At 40.0% G+C, this 22,536-nt stretch overlaps 2 protein-coding genes across 2 annotated transcripts in view; both read right to left on the bottom strand.

Annotated features, from left to right (window-relative positions):
- Positions 1-1,859: 1,859 nt before the first annotated feature.
- cbln4 (cerebellin 4 precursor) lies at positions 1,860-6,744 on the bottom strand. The gene is made up of 4 exons (XM_056423349.1): positions 6,625-6,744; positions 6,147-6,534; positions 4,787-4,903; positions 1,860-3,830 (listed from the first exon to the last, which is right to left on the bottom strand). Exons 2-4 carry the CDS (start codon positions 6,411-6,413, stop codon positions 3,633-3,635), a joined length of 582 nt encoding a protein of 193 aa, XP_056279324.1. The 5' UTR covers positions 6,414-6,534; positions 6,625-6,744; the 3' UTR covers positions 1,860-3,632.
- Positions 6,745-20,231: 13,487 nt separating this feature from the next.
- Positions 20,232-22,536, bottom strand: part of LOC130199649 (uncharacterized) — a 28,079-nt gene continuing 25,774 nt past the window's right edge. The window contains exon 17 of the mRNA XM_056423331.1: positions 20,232-21,183. Within this exon, the coding sequence (XP_056279306.1) occupies positions 21,082-21,183 (102 nt within the window). The 3' untranslated portion in view covers positions 20,232-21,081. The remainder of the gene's footprint in view (positions 21,184-22,536) is intronic.

Below are 22,536 nucleotides of genomic sequence, written 5' to 3'. Positions count from 1 at the left end.
ATCGATTTAAATTCTTATCACTTCGATCCTCGATTCTTCTTATCGATTCTCTTAATTCTCGATTTATTTCTTAAAATTATTCATTTTGAGTTTATTCACATTAACATTCTTTTATCTACACACACACACACAGTTTAAATACATATATTTATGCACATAAACAGTAATACATTAAAACTTACATAACTTAAATAAAAAAAAACATAACTTTAATAACTAAAAACTTAAATAAAATGTTAATTAAGTACAGTTTCCCTTCCTTTTTTTAAAGGGTATATTTACTGAATGAAACTAAAAATTGAAAAAAAAAATGCGTACCAAGTGTGCGCCATCAATTGATCAATTCATTCACATACCAAGTGTGCAAAATGTTGTAATCAAAAATAGCATCTCTTGTTTCTCTCTCAAGGTCTGCTTCTCAGGACTTCATGAGAACTCTCTCTCTCAGGATAGAGGAGAAGGAGGATGATGACTCTAAGAGATGACATGAGACGTGCAGAAGACTGTGACCGAGTGACAGCTGAGACCTCTGAACCGGTCTGACCGGTCTGACTTCTGAACCAGTCTGATACAATTTATCATCATGTTTATTGGATGGCAATTTAACACATGACACAAAAAAAAAAAGTTGAAACAATCGCTGAATTTGCTGAGCTGAATAAAGCCACATGAAGAGGGAGCGAACTGAGCTGACATGAAATGGGTGATTGACAAGCTAAGGTGTATGTAGCTAAAGCTAAGCTATATGCTAAGTTTAATAATGATATAATAATAATGCTAAGTTTAATTATGGGTAATATGCTTATAACGATAATTTAAAAACAACATACCTCCGATAATTAACACCGTTACGATCAAACATTTCTCAAAACTGGACTTTCAATCCAAACGTGGAGTGAAATGGAAATTCAAAATGTCAAAATCAGAATCAGGACAGATGAACCAAACAACTGACTCGAGACAACTAAAGGCAAAGGGCAACCACACAAATGCATGGTGGTGGTCTTTGTCGAGTTACCCTTGGACAGAAAGAGATGAAGCAGAAAACGTAAGCTGAGCTGCTGCTCGCTGAGTTGCTGCATCGTACACAACACATTCGGCCGTGCTGTGTTCAAATGCTTCTTCATATTTGTTTCCTCCCTCCGACGAAATAGATTTTGATTTGACACACGTTAAGTGTGGCGTAGTATTTTTTTGTCGTGTGAAATAGCAACTTTAGAGCGCGCTTCTTGCCCTTTGCCATGTTTGTTTGCTGCTCTGAAGAAAAAAAAAAGTTTGCGCAACAACACAGAGAGGAGGTTTAACCGAACCGTTAAAGGGCTTGGGGCTAACGATCCCAAACAATCGGTTCACTGGGAACCGGTTCTAAAACAGAACCGGTTCTCGATGCCCATCCCTACTGATGAGTGTGCAGATTAATGATTTCAATAAGCTCTCCAGAAAAGCCTCAGTAAGCTTTTCGGTTGATTTTACCAATGCAGCTTCCCACTGCACCAGCAGCACACATCGCAATAAGGCAGACAGTAACTCAGCTGTAGACTGGAAGGGGACAGCTTTCACATATCGTAAGTGCACATTGAGCTCAAGGGCAAGAACTAAGGAGTTTATTAATTCATCAGTTATCCCAGGCTCCCCAGTGGAAGATTTTTATGCTCACCAACAGTGACAGTTATCTGTTGTTGTTTTTTAAAATCTGCATGTTAACTAGTTAAAGTTCTAAGATGTCCCTTACACTTTATTAAGGTCCATAAACCACAAGCTGACTTGTGCAAGGTATATTGTAAATCCACAGATAGAAATTACATTTATAAACTATTCATTTTCAACAGCAATACAATTAGGGAGACACGTAGAGAGGCCCGAGTTGTGTTTTTTATCAACATAATGATAAATAATGTTTTTATTGATTTATCTGATATGTCACACAATGTGTGTCAATGTATTCTATATGTTTTCCTAACAATATCCACTTGTACTGCAACAACATCAGGGTGAGGTCGAGATTTTGGTTTAATGATGAAAGGGGCAACTAACCTTAAACCTGAACTAACAGGATTTTCTGGCCACTTGGGGGCAGCAGAAACAAACTGTAAACAATGACGTATTATTACATTCTAAGTGGGTGTGGCTTACTTTACCTTTTAGGAAGCAGTATAACATTTACAGATCAACAGATTCAAAGCAATATTAACATTTATTTAATCTAGTTCTGTTTGGGTCTCCACCAGCTCCTTGAAAGACCTGCCGCTAAATTCAGAATTGTCTATCTCTAGTTTGGTAGATGGAAACAAATTGTGTACAGTGAGTTTATCTTAGATGTTATGCTGAAAACAGCGGCCTGCTGCAACCGAAAACCATGTTGATGAGAGTTAACCGAAATGTTTAATGAGCAATTGAGCTGGAAACAAGTAGTCATGTGATCAATTGTTAATATGAAAATATTGTTTACAACCACTTTAACCAAGTTCTTCTGTTGCATGAACCGAGCCATACGTGAGACTCAAGATGTTCAGAGTCACAGTCCACGACAAAATAACTATGAATATAACATTGCCACGTAATTCAGGCGAGACGGAATTTTCCCCCAAAATGTATTTGGCAAAACTAATTGGAGGTTTATTCGTGTTATTTCTACAAGACACTGTTGACAGGCAAAGTAAACTGACCACCATAATTCGCTAAAAGCAACGTATCAATATCAGCAGCCTAAATAATCAGAAATATAGTCACATCTGGACTCTGATCTTCGATGGATGATGACACAACGGGCACAAACATGTAAAAAGTTCCCGCCACTCCTACATATGAGTAAGACCCCATGACTGAAACAGCAGACCACAGCAGCCAGTTGTTTGTCGGAGTCAGTTTGCGTCTCTTCGTAGTGGTTTTGTATCAATTTATGGTGGTTTGGTGCCTCTTCGCCTGTGTTGTTGTTTGTTTTTGTGTTTTGTATCTTTTTGTAGTCATTTTGTGTGTGTTTGTGGTCATTTTGTGGTGAATGTCCACCTCTCTTTAGTCATTTGGCAGCTTTGAAGTAGTTTGGAGTGTTTCAGTAACATTGTAGAAGCCCAGGGACCAAAAGGGTTGGGGGGGGCAGCAGGCTTATTCAATAATGCATCCATGTCTCTGATCACTAAATGCACTTTTCAATAAGCATTGACCTCCTTTTTTTTCCAAATGAACGTGTTCCATCAAGGCGTCGTCCCCATCATCACCACTTTACCTCAGAACAATGAGCTCCAGAGATGACGCACCCCAACACTTACGACGTGAATACTTTGGTGATGTCACACAAACGTTTACAGTTTACAACCAAAAGTCAGATATACTCGAATGCAACAGTTTCCATGATGCAAATCAGTATGCTAAATATATTCGCTAAGTCAAAATTGTAAAAGTACTTTTGTGATGTTGCAGCGTTTCTCTCTGAGGCTGCTTGAGTGACAGGAACATACAGTAGCAATAGGGAACATTTCAAGTCTCTTTCATCTTGACAGCGACTCGGCACATCCAGTGAATGTGAACGATTTCCAAAGTCATATTTCCTCTCTCTGTTCATATCCATTTCCATCCAATGTACGCAGCAGCAATGTTTTGATTATATAGAGACAAGACATTATTTTCTTTTCTTTTTACAGAGGGAACAGAAGAAAGCCAGAAAAAGTTGAGTATTGCCATCCACCAACTAGGTTTCCCTTCTCCAGCTTCAAGTAGACTTTGTCCTCTTTGTCTAGACAGAGCAGAACTCCATTGGTGGCCGCCTCACGAGTTACGTCTTTGTCACCCGCAAAGGCTGAGATGACTGGTTTCCCATTCAACATCAAGTTCACCTGGACAACAGAAACAACAATTAGCAATGGGAAAGGAAAAGGAATAGTTTGGAAAATACGTTTTTTTTGTTTAATTTACATCTTATACGTCACATATTGTGCCAATAAAGATGTAATAAACACTATGCAACTACTGATGAGAACACCCTTCATACTAAAGAAAAAGGTTTTAATAGCAGTTTATGTCTTTGGATAAAGAATTTAGTCTCATTCATGTGTATTTTATACAAGCAGAGAAAAAGTAGTCAAGAAAATCAAACAGCCATTTTTTTCATCAATAAGCCAAGTGTGTATGAAAATTTTTTTTTTATTAGTTTTATATTCTAGACATAGAATATTATATAAATTAGTTTTCTTGAGTGTATATTCACCTAAAAAAAAGAGTTTGTGTTTCCTTGTTAGTCGTTTATATCTATATACTGAGGTGGTCCTCTTCCACAAAACTGGCTGCCATGTTTCTTTATTAGCCCGGAATGGACAAACCAAACCTGGTCTCTCGATAGGGCTATTTGTGTTTTTGTAATTTTCCATAAACCACAGTTTAGAAGTGACTCAAAAGATGCCACTAATTCTATTTGCCCTTTTAGATTAATTATAAATAAGCAACAAATACAGAAATAATGAAAATCAATATCCCACAATAAACTTTCATATTAAAAGTGAATGTTGAGGTTAGATTGTTTATGTTTTGCCTCTATTAGTTTTAAAGTTGAATCAAATCAATACTGTTATATTGCTTTGAGGTATTGGGGAAGAGGTTGTTAAAATTAAATAGTGGGGGGGTTGAGGGGGTCTTTATTTTATTATGTAAAACATATGGTTCAACCTCTCCACTCTCCACACCAATTGTGTGCATACTGTTCCTCAGGAAGACATATTGTCTCACTCCAATACTTAGACATGTGTACAATAACCAAATAATGTGCACAGCTGTGTGAAATATACAAAAACAATACCTGTATGGTTTGGCTCTGGTACACTTTAATGACATGGAAGTTAAAACTGTAGATTCCTTTTCTTGGGGACAAAAATACTGATTCAAATGTGAAGTAGTTTCCTATATTCACAAAAACCTATGAGAAAGGAAGAAAAGATTTGACAACGGTGTTTATATAGGCAGTATTTTAACAATGTGTTTACTTAAATGGGGCTTTGGGATTAAATATGTCAATGCAGCACAGGATTCACTGTGGCTTTGAGGCTCGCCCCGACTCAGACACACAACTGAATCCAACACACATCAAAACATATTCAATGCAACCTTCCTGGATCTGCCCATAGCATTGCACTTTCCTACATACACAATGAACCAAAAATGATGCTTGATGACAGTTGTTATAAACAAATTAAGGTTTGGAGCAAAATCCGGATTTTTCATCCACTCTTTACACCGATATGAAGACATGTTTTTGAAAAGAATCGAACACTTCCTCAATGCTGCCTTTTCACATAACACATACAATAACCGCATAGATATTGGAGTGTTGAGAAATTAAAAGAAATTTTGCTGAAATGATCCATGCACCCTGAATAGGATGTCATCATTATTGAGAGGCACAGTCATATTAAATGTGCAGTATTTACAGAACAATTAAAACTTCCTTGGGTCATGATTCATGAGGGCAATAGGAGCTCCTTCAGTCCTCCTGTATACCTTCAGAGTCTCAAACACTTGGACCTCGCCCGTAAAAAAAACTAAACACCACTGCAACCTCAGCCACGACCTTTGACAAGTGTTGCTTTCATAGCAACAGCACGCACATGATGCACACCAATCAGATCACCAGCAGTGTGTTGACAGCGAACGATCATGTTATATAATTCAAATGAGATGGCAGAGGATCGGTTGAGTGATAGTCTTACTCTGCCCACCACTGTATGACTAATCGTGTCGCCTCATTTCATTTTATTCATTTATTTTGGAGAGTGGGGGCTAGGTAAATGCATGCGTGCGGGCGTGCGGGCGTGCGCGCGGGACGTTGTAGCTTGAGGCAAACTGATGCGGGCTCTGCGGGATGCCGGCTCTCAAACATGATCCAGTCACTTTCAAACCCGCCTGCGTGTGATGTGCACTTGTACGGGATCCACCTGCCGACTGCAACCAGCCTCAAACTAACCTCAGGGGGGCAGCTGTACACTTAACTGCAATTAAACGTTAATGCTCTGCAACACAGGTCAACACTTAGCTAAATGAAGGTGTACCGCAAAAAAAACAAAGGACTACATTAGACCATGTTTTGACAGAAATCATGGAAAGGATGTATTTCTAAGTTAAGCACTTTTTTTCACATTATTGTTCATAAAAATCGTCTTAACCTGGTCGAAGTAGATTATTCTCGTTTTGTTGCTCATCTCCGACGGTTCGTGGTTGTTGCTCCGGACTGCAGAGAAAGCCACATTGGAGTTGGCGGCGCGCACTGAGATGCCAAGCGGAGAGGACGAAGCCTTCCAGTCCATGGTCGGACTCGAGTCGCACACCACGAGACATTTCCCCTCCAGGACAATGGGCTCCGTGCCATTCTGAGCCCTCGCCACCCCAGAGATCACAGTCCAGCTGAGCACCAGTATGAGGGGGTTCGCCATGGTTATCTCTCTCTTTCTCTCTCTCTCTGTGGCAATGCCGATCCGAAAAGACAGACCGTCTCCTGCGCCACAAGTTTCCGAGTCCCTCCACTGGTCTCCGCCGCCGCAGACGTGTCTGACGCTGTGAAATTATCGTATTAGATCCAGATAAGTGCCATATCCAAGTGAGATATCAACGACAACAAAACCAGTCCGTAGAAGAAGGTCTCACCCTTTTTTTGCGATCAACAGGAAAACACAGATATCACCGATTGTTGTGTCTGCCTCTCATTTTCAGGTAGACTTGAAGCCACAAGTATATGTTTCAGAAAGAGCTGCTCCGGTGTGAGAGGCGAATCTCTCGATAGATCCATTGCCCTCACTCCCACTCCGACTAACGCGTCTGACACGCGGTTCCCCGCAATGATGTGCTTCTTGTGCGCGCCCAGCCATCCACTTTACGCACGCACATGTGGTAGAAGTTGTAATTAACCGTGCCTGCGAAATTTGTTAAAAGCTTATAATTATTTAATTGTCCATAAAATAGCTTCCACCTAATGTAGCTTTAGGCCTACATCAAATGTGTGCCTGTGGTAATAATGCTGAGAAGAAACACAAGTTCAGCTCTTACTTTATCTAAACAAGGAACAAATCCATACAATATAATTTCGCATCATTTCAGTCTGTAATCTAGAAGTACACTGTAAACCCGAATAAGTTAGTAGAACTCAAAAAATTTGAGGCAATATATCGCCTCAAATTTTTTGAGTTATATTTTATTTGATTTTGCAGAACTTAAAAAGTTTGATGACTTGCTACTTGTACCTTTTGATTACAGCTTAAATTAAAGTGTTAATTTAGCTCAACTCAATTATTTTCAGTTATTAGTACTTAAAATGTTCAAGTTTTCAAACCACTGGAATAAGTTCACAGAACTTAAAAATAACCAATAAAGTACAACCACACACCATTTCATGTTAACCAAACTCAATGTTTTCGAGTTCACATTAGTCAAATGTTTTGAATTTGTTTACTTAAAAAGATAAGACTCGAAACTTAATTTTTTTGTGGCAATTTATTGCCTCAATTACATTGAGTTTAACAAACTCAAAATTTAAGTCATGAACAGTATTTTCTTGCACTCACATTTAGCACACTGCAATATAAAAATAAATAATTTGAAAATATACTTTAATAAATTGTAGAGCTTAAACTTAGAGCTGGTGACATAAAACAATACCAACATTTTTTGTTATAGCGAAAAAACACTGCTCTTGGCTTCCTGAGTATATAGTGCGGCATTTTGGATTAAATACAACAGAACTGTTTCAGAACATTTTCAGGAAAAAAAGAAAAACTTCCATCTTTATAGTGGCTGATCATTTTAATTATTTGAATGAATATGGGCACAACAAATAAAACATTTCAACTTTGCAACCAAAGTTAAACTTCCAAAATAAATTGTATCTTTACGTTTAAAAGATAATGATGATCTTTACCGCTATAGTGGGTTAAATATTGTTGATAAATTGACATTAACAGGAAAGAAAGCATGAGGCATAAAAGAATTTAAATTTGTTTTATCTGCACAAAGATAACAACCGAGAACCATGACCTCTGCCTTTTTTCCTCCATAATACACAACACAATAACATACATGAACAGATCACATGATGGCGCTGCATTGCAAAGCTGCAAGGCGTGATCATAGAAGACCCTCCTCGCTCTCCTCTCTACTGACAACCCACCCATATCTACAGACTCTGCACCACCAATGCAACTAACGCACCCTCTGTCCCTCCTCTCTGGCCCTCCCTCTCCTATATCTCTCTCCTCAACTGACTGCTTCTCACTCATGCATCCTAACTCTGCGCAGACACTCTCCTCTCTTCCCTGTCTTCATCTCTTGATTCTCTTTGTCCTTTTAAGACGACGGTTCGGAAAGACAGTCCTCCCGGCTCTCTGGTTGTGGGTGGTTACCGGTGACTCGGTCTTGGCGCCACCTCTGGCAGGCGGCGGAAAGAAAATGGCGAATCGAATCAAGCGGAAGAACAACTCTTCTATCAATCTCTCCTCTCCTCCTTCTCTTCCTCTCGGCCGTGTGGTGTCGGGTCGGAGTGTGCCGAGAGCCACCCTGCGGCCAGCGAAAAAATGGCAAACCGCGAATCAGCGCGGAACTCTTCTCTTTCAATCTCTCCTCCTCCTTCTCTTCCTCTATCTCTGCAGCCAAAAGCTCGTTCTACCTGACCAAAATTCAGTCTTCCTTCTCTAACCCCAAAAACTATTCTCTATCTTTTCCAACCTCCTTGATCCCCTGTCCCCTCCTCCTTCCACCCTTTGCCGAGCCACTTTGTCGACTACTTTACAAACAAGATAGGCGACATCGCTCCTCCTTTACAAATCCATCTTCTATCACCTCACCAACACTAACTTCTTCATCCCCTCTTTCCTCTTTCACCCCCTGTCTCCCAATCAAGTTCTTAGCTTGGTGACCTCCGCCCGACCGACCACCTGCGCCCTTGACCCCGTCCGTCTCCCATTCTCCAGGCTATTGCTCCTGACCTTCTGACCTTCCTCACCCATCTTATTAACAGCTCCCTCTCAACTGGCTGTTTCCCTAACTCTCTGAAGGAGGCGAGTCAACCCTCTCCTGAAGAAACCCACGCTCGACCGTCTGAAGTCAGCAACTACAGACCGGTCTCTCTTCTTCCTTTTCTCTCCAAAACTCTGGGCGAGCTATCTTGAGCCAAGTGTCCTCCTATCTCCACAGTAACAACCTTCTTGACCCTCACCAGTCTGGATTCAAGGCCGGCCACTCGACAGAGACGGCCCTCCTTGCTGTCTCTGAGCAGCTTCACACTGCTAGAGCAGCCTCTCTCCTCTGTCCTTATCCTTCTCGACCTTTCTGCAGCATTTGACACGTGAACCACCAGATCCTGATCTCTTCTCTTCAGGACCTGGGGATCTCAGGCACTGCACTCGCTCTTTCTCTTCCTACCTTAAAGACCGCACCTACCGGGTAACTTGGAAGGATCTGTGTCTGATCCTTGTCCTCTCACTACTGGGGTTCCTCAAGGCTCCGTCCTGGGTCCCTCCTCTTCTCTCTGTACACAAATTCTCTCGGCTCTGTCATTCGTTCGCATGGCTTCTCCTACCATAGCTATGCTGATGACACCCAACTGATCTTCTCGTTTCCACCGTCCGAAACACGGGTGGCGGCACGAATCTCTGCCTGTCTGACTGACATCTCTCAGTGGATGTCTGCTCACCACCTGAAGATCAACCCTGACAAGACTGAGCTACTATTCCTTCAGGGAAAGGCTCCCCCACCCATGACCTGACTACCACCTTCAACAGCTCTGTGTTGGCCCCTACCCGGACTGCCAGGAACCTCGGGTGACACTCGACAGTCAACTCTCCTGACGGCCAACATCGCTGCGACAGCGTTCCTGTGGTACATGCTGCACATCATCAGGAGAATCGTCCTCTTCTTACTCAGAAGCGCGCGAGGTTCTGATCCAGGCTCTGGTCATTTCACGCCTCGACTACTGCAACTCCTCCTGGCTGGTCTACCTGCTAAGGCCATCCGACCCCTGCAGCTCATCCAGAATGCAGCAGCTCGACTGGTCTTCAGCCTCCCGAAATTCACCCACCACTCCGCTCCTCCGCTCTCTCCACTGGTTACGGTGGCTGCTCGCATCCGCTTCAAAACACTGGTCCTGGCGTGCCGTGCTCTGGGCGGATCGGGCCCGTCTACATCCGGGATATGGTCACACCGCACCCGGCACGTTCGCTCCGCTCGGCAACAGCCAATCGACTTGTGCCTCCTGCCTCGAGCTAATCACTCGAAATCCAGACTGTTTGCTGTCCTGGCTCCTCAGTGGTGGAACGGGCTCCCCACTGACATCAGGACAGCAGAAAGTCTCTACATCTTCCGTCGGAGACTGAAAACACACCTTTTCCGACTATATCTGGATTAAAACACAGATTAGCACTTCAGTGGCACTTAGATAGCACTTACTTATGGTACTTTTGTAGTTCGACTATGTTGAGGAAATGTTACTTCCTGTATTCTTGTTGTTCTTAGTTTGTACTCTAGGTTGAAATGCACTTATTGTAAGTCGCTTTGGATAAAAGCGTCTGCTAAATGACATGTAATGTAATGTAACATGTTGAACCTTTTATAATGGTATACCGCTGCAGCCTTCCGTTTTTAGGTCATCAAAACATTCTTGAGGGTCTGCAACTTCGGTGACAGTTTGCCACTTTCTAGGCCAAGTAAGATCTTTTGAATGAATTCAAAAGTCTTGGTAAGTGCTTTGGGGTAGCTGAGGTGTAGTGCATACATGAATCCAAAGACTACCAGGAAGGCATCGCCAAGTCTGGGGAGACTAACCATGACATCACTTTCAATAATCACAGAGATTTTCACAGGGTGGTAGTGAACTGCACTTGTGTTATTGTCACTGGTGACAGTAAGGAGGCCCACTGCAACCCCATCAAGCTCTGGCTCATCAGACTCGTCCTGAATGAATGAAAAAGAGATACCAATCACAAACTAACACATGGAACAGCACAGATGACATAATGTATCTTTCCTTAACCAAGTCCCAATGAAAACAAAGGCCTCTTTTACAAGGAGACCTGTGTCTCATTGTAAGAGAACAACATAAGATCCATGTTCTGCACACACAAATCAACCAAATTACCAGAGAATCCAAGTGGTGAGACTGAAACCAAGCTGAAGGACATTTACAGGAACATGTTTTACTGAACATCTTCTCACTTGCCAATACAGTTCCTTTGTAGTGAGGCGAAAACAGACTATATCCGAAAAGTGTATGGGTAGACTAAACAAAGGTAAGTCCTAAAAGATATTAGTATTTTGATGAACTGTTTACATCATGCACACGTAGAATCTGTTAGTGACTTAAGAAGACTCACTGTGCAGGTTCTGAAGAATCCAGATACATCCTCGCACAGATAGACAGGAAGGCCATGGAGAACAGTAAATACGTTTGGTGTGTATGTCCTGGTTTTCCTATTCAGATAAAAACACATTTGTACATTTAAAATAATCGATTCAGAACATATGGCCACAAATAACCTGTTCACATCTTTAATGCAATCAAACAAATGTCAAACACAGAGTGGACCAATTGCAAAATTCACAAAGCTCATTTGAGTCATTGAACCTGTTCGAAGTTCCACCGGTTCAACCTATGAAGTGTGTAATAATCTATTTACCTGTTCATCGTGGATTTGTAAAATTTCAGCCAGAGCATCTGCTGTCTTTCCAGTTCTTGATGCCTTCTGCCTAAATAAAGTCATTAGTCGTGGAAGATGGCGGTCAAGCTCAGCATAGAATCGGTTGGGCAGGTTCTGATTGGTTATCCTCTGGAACTCTGCATACAACTACATTGAAATAACAGCAACAAATAAAAAAACATTCAATTTGAAGAATCTAGCACATTTATTAAGCCGACAATAGCGGTCAAATGAATAAGAATCACAATTTTCACTTAAAGAGATGATCCATATTACCTCAGAAGATCTGATTCAAGTGGTCTACTATTTCCTGAGTAGCTGTGTTCGAGACATGAAGGATAGCCTGCATCTTTAGAAATAAAGCTAAATTTGTAAATTTGTTTTAAGTTGATTTCTTAGACTGCCAGTGTCACACTGATCACCGTTCCCCACTTCTCTGCTCTGGTCTGGGCATTCTTCATGCGAATCACTAGTTTCCTCAGAAATACTGGCTTGAAGAATATGGGGATCCTCACTGACAATATCAGTTTGAAAGTCAGATGCAAGACCTGCTTGGTGTTCTCTACTTTTATGAGAATTGAACAAGGAGTACACATTTGTGATATAGCTACAATCCTTATATGGGCATGTCACCGTGTCATGATTTTTCAAATGCTTTCTGAGATGACTGAAAACGGCTGAATTAGAAAAGGGTTGCTGAAATGTGCATAAGGGGCATTTGAATAACACAGGCCCCTGACTCTGCTCTGTACAACTGCTAGGTTGTGCTGTATGATATATTGATAAATGAGTACTCAGTGAATTAAGTGTCTGAAACGTGCAAATGCAATCGGTGTAGAGGCATGGAAGAGGGCTGATTCTGGAAAAGTGGCTGTGCTGCAGCCTACAGTGTCTAAATAACTGTATTCTGGAGGTGCAAGAAGCTGCGCACAACTTACACTTCCAGATTATTTTGGAACCAGCAACCTAAAAGGCAAATAAAAAAATGACAAAGTTTAGACCAACATCTAAAACTTTAATGAGAATTACTATTACTTACTAATTAATATAACAAGTTAATTACTATTAGCTTACCAAAACATGATCATGGACTACAGCTAACACTGCTTTAAAATGGCATGTTTTCCATTTTTGTATGCGATGTAAAACAAAAAGTAAATATTTGATTTGAAAGAACACTGACTAAAAAAGGACCGGTAACTGTTTCCCTATTCATCAGAGAAGAGAAGAAAATGAAAGACTGAGTTTTGAATGCTACTACAAACACATTATTTGCACAATTTTTCTCATTCTAAAAATATATAATGTGTGGTTCTCAACCTTTAAATGAGTCCAAAAATATGTTACTGGTTGGCCACCTTTTCAGAAATACTTTTTTTTTGTGGAGATAGGTTGATGCAAATGCTATGCCATAGTACAATTACTGTCAATTATTTCATTTTATTTCTTCAAACAAAATTTTTCTGTGCTGTTCTTTGATATTTCTTACTTAAGGACTCTTCCCACAACACGTTGTGATTCCCATGCAACAGCCTGTGAGGTCCTGACACCCAGGTTAGGAACCGCTGGTATAATGCACTGACAAACATAGTTGACAATACATAATTTGTTGGTGGCATATCTAAACATTTCATTTATGCAGCTTACATGAAAGTCTCAATAACACCACCGTAAAACACTATCTATCTAGGATTTTCCATACAGGGTCTAACAATAACGTGGTTTTTATTTGACGTGAACAAAAACAAAAGAAATGCCAGAGATGCGAGTGACGTGAATAGTCAAGCATAAACACCGGGCGCTCCCTGTGAACCAACAGAGAAGCACCGGAGATCACTGTCAAGTTACGTTAGCTAGCGTACGTTCGTTAGCCGCGATGTTCTCAGTCGAACAAGGTAGTCTAGTGGAACACCTCGTGCTCCTCCGCTGGTACGTCAAGTTACGTTAGCTTGCGCGAACCGACGTGCGTTAGCTAAAGTACCTTAGTACACGAGGAGCGTACGTTAGCCGCCACTTGTGTCTCTGAGCTCAAACCAGCCACTGCTGAAGTTGAGAGACAGACTCCGGGAGAGGACTGGAGTCTCGGCGAGTGAAGCAGACGTAGCTAGCTCGTAATGTCTCTCGCAAAGTCTAGGAAATTATTTAAAGTTTTAGTTTTTCGAGGTTTGGCAACTGGCTGATTGTAACATCATGTAACTAAACACATTACACATATCAACGTATATATAAAACACTTAAGATCTCACTCACCTTGAAAACAGTCCGAGTCGACGATGACACCACAGCCTCGCGAAAGTGCGAAAGGGTCCAGGACGAAAGTAAAGTAACGACTCATGAAATCCCCATAATGCACTTTGATAACGGCCAAAACACGTGATGACTCCAAGTTGATTTACACTACAAGTTGAATGTGAATTTTCAGCGTAACGTTTTATTTGTCGTTGATATGTTACTAGTTATTTTGTATTATCATGACAACTTCAATAGTCTTTTATGATACCGACTAAAAACAACTAAAAGGACATTTTACTGTGTATTTTACACTTTTATTGTATTTTAGCATGTGATTTAGGTTTCTTTTTAAATCATCCATATTTAAAACAATAGAAATAACAGGACTTTATCATTAGCAGCATATAATTACTAAATTCTATTACGTTGGGCGTACGTTATGTTTTACAAAATAGTTCCATTTAATAAAAAAATATTAGTTAAAATTACTCAAAAAGAAGAACATGTTACACCAACTTGACATATTTAAATTAGTAGAACTTTCTCTAAAACTTTGAGTATACACTACTTAATCTATTTGATTAATTTGGACGTTCGGGTTTACAGTGTATATAACTGAAACATATTTGCGTGTTTCTAGTTCCCAGACCTCCCGGTCCTCTGGCTGTGTTTCACTATAGTGACCGATCTCACATTGCACATGGGTTGGCAATCTTTCAGGAAAAATTTAACGCTCCACCATCCTGGTGTTTCACAGAAGTCAGTGAACATCATTGGTCATTTGGGTAGTTTCATAACATATAATTATCAAGTCATCCAAAGTGTCCTGTGATACTATATATACATTACATCAGATAATATATCATATTGGAGAACATCACCTCTGTCATTGTGTCACTTCCAACTCCCAATAAAACAAAAGATCAATACAACTGACCTTTCAAAGAGTTACATCATTTGGCACCCCCAGCAGCTTACACATCCACTTTGATAGAATATAGTTGTGAAGTGATATCAGCAAATTTGCATGACTATTTCTTGGGTCTGTAAATTATTTTGTGTGAGACAGAACTATAATTTAATATTATAGTTGTAGCTAGTTTAGCAGATGTGCAGGTGTTTAATTGAGGATGAGAATTGTTACACCGCAGCTATTTACTATGCAACTTCATTTAGCATATAGCCGAAAGTTTCAGTTGTAGTTTGGTTATATTTAGGTTATATTTATAATTAGAAAAAATATACATGGCCTACAGTTAACATACAAATACAAAATACCATGCTGCAATATACTCAGGTGCAATTAGCATTGGCTATGGACACCTGGCTATTCTGTCTGGGTGTAAATGAGTGTTTGCTAAAGACACCTGCATATGAATAGCATCTGCCTCGATCAGGACTCTTTCAAATAATTTTAATGAATTACTAAGTTAAAGTATTTCAGTCAGAGCATTCAGAGCAGCTAATGTCTAAAGCATATATATATAAAGATCATAGCTTCCAACAATAAATTAATGATGCATGTAGATTTAGCTTCGCAGCTCTTTCGAGGGGTTTACTCTGGAGATCTAGGACCACTTTAAACTCAACAAAACTAAATATATGAACTCAATTTAATTTAATAAATGAAATGAAGAACTATAAAGCACCCATGACTACAATATGAATGCAAATAAATAAAATACATATCTCCACCCAAGGTCCTCTTCCTCCCAGAGGTTCTCGGCTGCATCGTGTGACCTTTCCCCAGCTGTTGTCAAGACAAAATTATTAGATGAATAAATATTCACAAAACATTTAAAGAGGTACACTTGTTGACAAATACATAAATGAACACATAATAATGTTGGTGTATCTGCTCACAACTAGAGTGTGTTGTAGGCTGTTTAAGAGTGAAAGCATCCACATGTTTATTTGTCACACACATGTGCAGTGAAATGTAGTGTGGCATAAAGCACTGCTCAAAGAATAGAAAGATATACCACAGAAACGTTGTACTTAGCGGCTTCGTAAAGTGTACTTTGTGCTATTAAACTGAAATAAGCCTGAATCCTGAAAAGCACTTTTGGTGTGTGGGAAACATTTTCTTACTCATTAAATCTATGCTTATGAATGCAGCTTTTTGATATTTGTGGCTGAACAACAATTCATTAGTTCACTGTTGAAAGTTAAAACATTGTTGAATTTGAACCAGCCTACAACCAAAAGGGATCTGAATACAAGCATAAAAAAACAGCCTGTGCCTGCACACGAGGTGCCGTGTGTGTGAATAGTGTTTCTCACATTTAACTTGAACTTGTTCAGAGTGTACAGTTGGCTCGATATCAACAGATGTCAGGTGGTGGTTTACATGACATTACAACATATTGGAATAAAAACAGCTGATTAAATGTACTCTATCTATACCTAATACATCAATTACAATTATATATATGTATACATATATATATATATTTGTTTTTTGGATTGGATGTTTTAGATCCTTGAAAACAACGGAACAAATCCAGCTTCGATCATCACACACAATGTTTTGGACATCTATCCATCTGTGAATGGATGACTCCCTGACCTGAATAGATAGAGATAGATAGATAGATATATACTTTATTATTAATATAAATTTTATTAGCAATCAGTCAAGCAGCAGCAACAAAAAAAAAAAAAAAAAAAAAAAAAAAATAAGAAGGGTTGATGGGTGATCTGGCAAGAGATGAACTGTTGTATGAATCATAGCCGTCGGCATGAATTTCTGTAATCTCTCCTTGTGGCAGCGGCGTGAGGGAGGCGAGGAGAGAAAACCTCTGTCCTTGTGGAGGAGGTGGAGAGGGGGTGTGGGTTGTCCAATATGGAAGTTGATTTTTTCTTCTTCCTCTCTCCACCCACCCCCCCCTGTTCCAGCTGCTCCAGCGAGCCAGAGCCAGCCCTTCCCTCAGTTAAAGTTTGTTTTTAAAGCGGTGGTGTGTGCTGCCGTGCTGCCCCCAGCAGCACATGGCAGCACACCAGGCCACTGGCCACAGTAGAGAAACTCTCCAGCATCTGCTGCACACGTTGAAGGATCGCTGAAGGATCAAAGAAAGGACTCATCCCCTCTTGTAAACAGCGTGTTGGTTGGTTGGCCAGTTCAGTCGGCAGTTGGAGACGCCCAGGTACTTTGTACTCCCTCCCTCTCCCCATGTCCCCACCAGGACCCCACTCAGAGGAGGCTGTCGCCCCTTCCTCCTGAAGTCCACCACCATCTCTCTGGTCTTGGCCAGGTTCAGCCGCAGGTGGTTCTCATCGGCCCACTTTACAAAGCTGACATTTTGTGAGCTGTGTGTGACTGTGAAGCTCTGAGAGTCTAATGTTGGTCATGTCAATATGTTTCCATGACAATAGGGAGTTTTCAGAGGCGAGAGTACTGAACATTTTTTTCAACGTGATCAACACAGAAGATCATCTCAAGCATTCATGTGTCCCATGAGTTCAATGATTAGGAAACCGGTTACGGCAAAACAATCCGCAATTTTTGTTTGTGTGTGTTGAAACTATTGAACTCTTAGGATACTCTGAACATTTTATCATCTGAAAGGGACAAATAAAAAGACATTCAGACCTACTGCTGGGATGTGATAAAGAATTTTTTTTTAAATTGGTGGTCAAAAGCAGGAGTGTGTACTCTGCATATAACACACTGGCGATGTTATCCAGCCCTGTCGCACATAATGAGCTGCTTTGGTAATCTGTCTTGTATATATTTTTTACACTAATTGAACATAAATCCAAAGTAGAGCATGTGCCACTTTTTAAAGGAATACAATGGGCAATAGGCCACAGATAATCAGAGCGACACTGGCTGAGGCGGCCACTATTCTTCACAGGGAGATTTTACCACTCGCTTTTCTGAGAATCAACAACTTAAGAATGTATCTAGCTCGATATCTTGGCCTCTTTAGGGCAGCGCAAAAAGCTGTAACTACAACATTATCACTGCTTAAAGTTGACACATTAGCAAACAGTTGCTTATTTTAAATAACCAGCAAATATTTACTTTGTTGTCAAGTTGTTTCTGTCGTATGGATGTGAATGAATGTTGGTGGTGGTCGGAGGGGCCGTAGGCGCTGATTGGCAGCCACACTTCCGTCAGTCTGCCCCAGGGCAGCTGTGGCTACTGATGTAGCTCACCACCACCGGTATGACTGTGTGTGTGTATGACTACTGGACTCTGGACTCTGTAAAGCGACTTCGGGTGCCTTGAGAAGCGCTATATAAAATAAATGATTATTATTATTCTTATTATACTGCAGATACTGCAAATGTGAAACTTTTGTTTTCTTCTGCAAACATGTTGGAAAAGTGTGTTCTCCCAGGAGGGCGACTGATAATAACACCTTCACACCAACATCTTATTGTTTCAGCTTCTGGAGCTTTCCATAAGCGAACTACACATTTATGTCCAGTCGGCTACTTTAGGCTACGATATATATTAGAAAAATAGTCTTGATTAAAAAGTGATTCCTAAATGCAGCATTGGAATTGGTCAGTAACATTAGATTTTATGATCAAAGATTTGTTTTGGCTCTGTATCTCTGTATCTCTCTCTCTCTATGTCTCTCTGTATCTCTCTCTCTCCGCTTCTCCCTCTCTCTGCTAGAATGTTGTTTTGTGTGATAGAGTCTGCACCACAAGGAATAATGGACTAATGAATATAATATTAAGCACATAAAGAATAAGGCAAATCCTCTTTTCCACCACACATTCATGTGTAGCTGCACATGGAGCCTGTATCCCAGGAAGTAACCGACCCTGACATTAGGTCCCCGGTACACGGCTACTTTTCACCACTAGCTAGTTATTCTATATCCTTGTGAGAGTCTGTTGGCCAAATCACTTTTTCCACTGACGCATGTACATGATGAGTGCCTTGCTCAAAGAGCAGCAGTGTAAAACCTGAATGCATTTAAATTTGTTTAGGGTTGAAGGAGAACATGTAGTGCTGAATGGTTGAATCTTTGCATTGTAGCCTACAGTTAAATCCAATTTAACGTACAGCTGAAGAGAAATGTACGTCCAAAACGGGATTTGAAAAGTTCTCAATGTTTTACGTTTGAAACGATCCTGACATTCAGGGAAACGTGTAAATGAGTAAACAGTCAAATCAAAAGTATTATTTTTGTACCCATAAATCCCCAGTGATGACTTGAAGTACAAGAGAGCCCAAAGAAACGGAAATGTATTTTATGCTACAAGAAAGGTGCAGCATACAGATTGTTATGCATCGTGTTCCCTCAATGCATAACTGTGATATTTATGTGTAAGTAAAGCCAATTCCAAAGTAACAAAGAAAATGGAAACCTGTACAATATAAAGTGACTTTGAGTAGATTTTGTGTGCATGTTTAATGTGAAGTCACTTATCTCTTTTTAATTTCGAAAAACTGTACAAAAAACTGCCTTAATGATCCATCGAGCTACAATTCTGACAAATTGGAAATTAAAAAAATAATGAGATAAAATCTCCTGTTTTAATGGAAATAGGTTTCCAGCTAATGAATCCCTGTTTTCTGCTGATGCAACCTATTAATAACAATCAGTGGACTTTCCTTTTACAAGAAAATCAGAAACTTTTTTTGCCCTCTCAGCGGTGTGATTCTTTACAACCTCTCAGTTCAGTTAAACTATATAGGAATTATGCTGACAACTGATTAAAATGTCACACACAATCCCATGTATAACACATAAATCAGTTCTAAACATAGACTGAAAAGCTTTGTTTATACTCTGGTTGGGCGCCGTAGTTATGCTCTCTGCACTGTGCCCTGCAATATACTCCAACACAAACTAAATGTATTGTGAAGAATCAAAAAGACAACAGGTGTCAACCATAGATGTGCCCACAGACTGTAGGGGGAACTGGTAAAGGCCATAAACTATAACCTACACAACGGCGATGAGGGATTGAAATGATCTGTAAGCGTTATTGTGTTTGTACAAGCAGCCCTGTAAAGAAATAAGTCATGTATGAAGAAGAAAGAAGATGTATGACATGCATTGTAAGAAAACAAAGGTTTCTTACCATGTAAACAATATGATTTGGCTGCAAAATATATACTCAAATGAGTATTTAAAAGCAAATGTGCCTTCTGTGCATAATCCTGAGATATATATAGTGCTTTTATCAATTAACTTTTTGAGACAGTCATGTGATCGCATGCAGCAACCAGGGGCCGTGATTACCATTGGCTTGTGGACTAACGTGCGTCCTGCGCTTTATGGTCTACTTTACTCTAAATGGGACCATAAGTTACTAAATTAATCATTGTGTATTGAAGAAGACTTGAAACTATGGATTGAGACCACACACTTATGTTTACAATGTTTACTGAGGGAATAAATCAAGTGAGAAGTAAAGTCATTTTCTTCTCCACTTCCATACAATCAGACTTCTTTTTGCAACCAGAGGAGTCGCCCCCTGCTGGTCAGTAGAGATAATGCAAGTGTTAAGACATTTCTGCATGGCTTCACTCAACAGAACCGGAGGTTGCCGCTTGGATCGAGCCAGAGCTGAAAATATCCTTCTGTCTTTAGAGGAATGTTGTGTTTCTCGTCGTGGCCCAGGGGTACATGTTCCTTAATCACAGGCGGCCTCGGAGCTCTTCAGGAACACAGGAATAGGAAACGTCCCCAACCACAGCACAATTCAATTTTCAAAATAATCAGACATTCAAAGTACACCAGCCTTCAGCGGGCCTCCAAAGTGATGTTTTTGTTGTTGTTTCTCTGTCAGTAGACAGCTGTGTGTATCAGCGGCACATTTTAGCATGCATGTGTTTCTTACAACACACAAGTTGCAAATCCTCCATTAGTCTCAAAATAAATGTAATGTAATAAAAGTTCATCCAAATCAAACCAACTTCTGACATGAATGATATTCACAAAATTGATTTACACTGACATCCTATTGCCCAGGTGCATACGCTGTATACTTCATACTGCACTTCTATGCAATGAATAACATCCATAACTTATTGTAGAATAAGATATCTGTACACAGAATAAAAAATACAAACAGCTCCGAAAACTATAAACCTATGCATCATTTCACTTTTATTATATTACCACTAATATGGTAAAGATAATAAGGCCTGTTTGGTTTGTTTAATCAGCATATCTGCTGTCTCAGCGGTTTCTACTCTATACAGTTGTTTTATAACTCATAGACTTTCAGCATGGACCTCCTTGAATTCGTGGACAAAGTTAAAGATCAACCCAAAGAGCTCCTGAGAGTCTTGATCCGCCGGTTCACCGAATTTAACCTTGACAAGAAGAAAAGAAGATTAGTCACCAAAAAAATTTAAAAATTGTTTTCTGACAGCAACTACACATTATGAGACCTTTTGATGTTAATGAAAAATATTAAAATTCCTTTCATAAGTTAACTGGTGCCTGGGTCATGCAAATTCTTCACACAATGGTTTGAAATAATCACCTCAAATACATCCTCAGCATGCAATCCATTCTTTGAGTGCACTTATACGACAAGGAAGACATGCACTGCTGAATTAATACTTACCCTTAGGTGGTTTAGGATCGCTGGCAAAGAAATGTGTTCTTAATTCTCAAGTCAACCTTCATCAGAAACGGTCAAGGTGGCTAAGTGTATTTATTGGCTCATTGCATGCTGTTGAGTGTTGACTATGCAGGTTATAGCCAAGGCTCAAGCTATTCTTGACTTTTTATTATGTTAGGGTTGCCATTTTGGCAGTTTTTGTGTGATTTTTCTTTCTTTTTTGGGGGCAGCCATCCTTACTATAAACCCTTCTCTAACCCCATATAACCATTAGAGCACATATTAACAATGGTTCTGATGCTCAATTGTGAATTACACTTACTTACTACAGCCAACAGTTTACTAACTAGCAATAATGTACTAGCCATCTGGCATTCTGGGAACTTTGCATGCTGCTGATTGACAGCAATAATGTTTTTACGGGCCTTCCAACCCCATCTCTCTCCTTATTTGCTTTCTGTGTGTGCCTGAGCCAGTGCTGCATGTGTCTTCCAGTTAGACTTGTTCTTACACCATAGGCTCTGTGGTCGCCCACCGGCTGTTTAACAGTGGATAAATAGTTTTGAGCATCACAACCCCCGTCAAATGGTTTCGCTATAAGGAATTGATCAATTGCGTTGGATAACATTTGGAAAGTATCGATGAGCTGCTGGATAAAAAATAATAGTGTATCTCCACTGCACAAGTTGAAGAAACTGAAAAGAATAACTGGAATTGTATCTTGTATGATTTCATGTGACAAATAAATTGATTGATTGATTGATAACTCTGGAGTGATACCCCGAAGTAGCCACTAGTAATTCACAAGCTGGACAGTATTTTGCTAGCGATGCCAGTTGGTTTTGAGCTGAATTAAAGTTTCTACAGCCGCTACTGAAAGTCAGGATACAGTGACAAAATGTGTAAAGTGTTGTTGGTTGATGTTGGCATTCTCCATTTCAAAGCTAACTATTAGCTAGTGTGGCACATTGTTGGCACTGGAGGGGGACTGAAGAGAAGCAAGTCACTTGGGATGATGCATAAAGGTTACATCCTTTGGATTTAACCTTTTTATATATATATAACTGTGTTGTCTGATTTAGTCTAAACTTAGAAAACT

The sequence above is a fragment of the Pseudoliparis swirei genome, chromosome 9, assembly GCF_029220125.1.
Source record: "Pseudoliparis swirei isolate HS2019 ecotype Mariana Trench chromosome 9, NWPU_hadal_v1, whole genome shotgun sequence".
NCBI classification, from domain to species: domain Eukaryota; kingdom Metazoa; phylum Chordata; class Actinopteri; order Perciformes; family Liparidae; genus Pseudoliparis; species Pseudoliparis swirei.
Note: the sequence above shows the minus strand (reverse complement) of the source record. Positions and strands in the feature narration are given on the sequence as shown.

Bases quoted from the DNA above. Each gene is read 5' to 3' on its own strand.
- cbln4 (XM_056423349.1), bottom strand. From the start codon at position 6,413: ATGGCGAACCCCCTCATACTGGTGCTCAGCTGGACTGTGATCTCTGGG. The intron at 4,904-6,146 runs GTTAAGACGATT...CCTTTCTCATAG, and splicing joins GAATAATCTACTTCGACCAG to GTTTTTGTGAATATAGGAAA. The intron at 3,831-4,786 runs GTATTGTTTTTG...TCTGTTGTCCAG, and splicing joins ACCAGAGCCAAACCATACAG to GTGAACTTGATGTTGAATGG.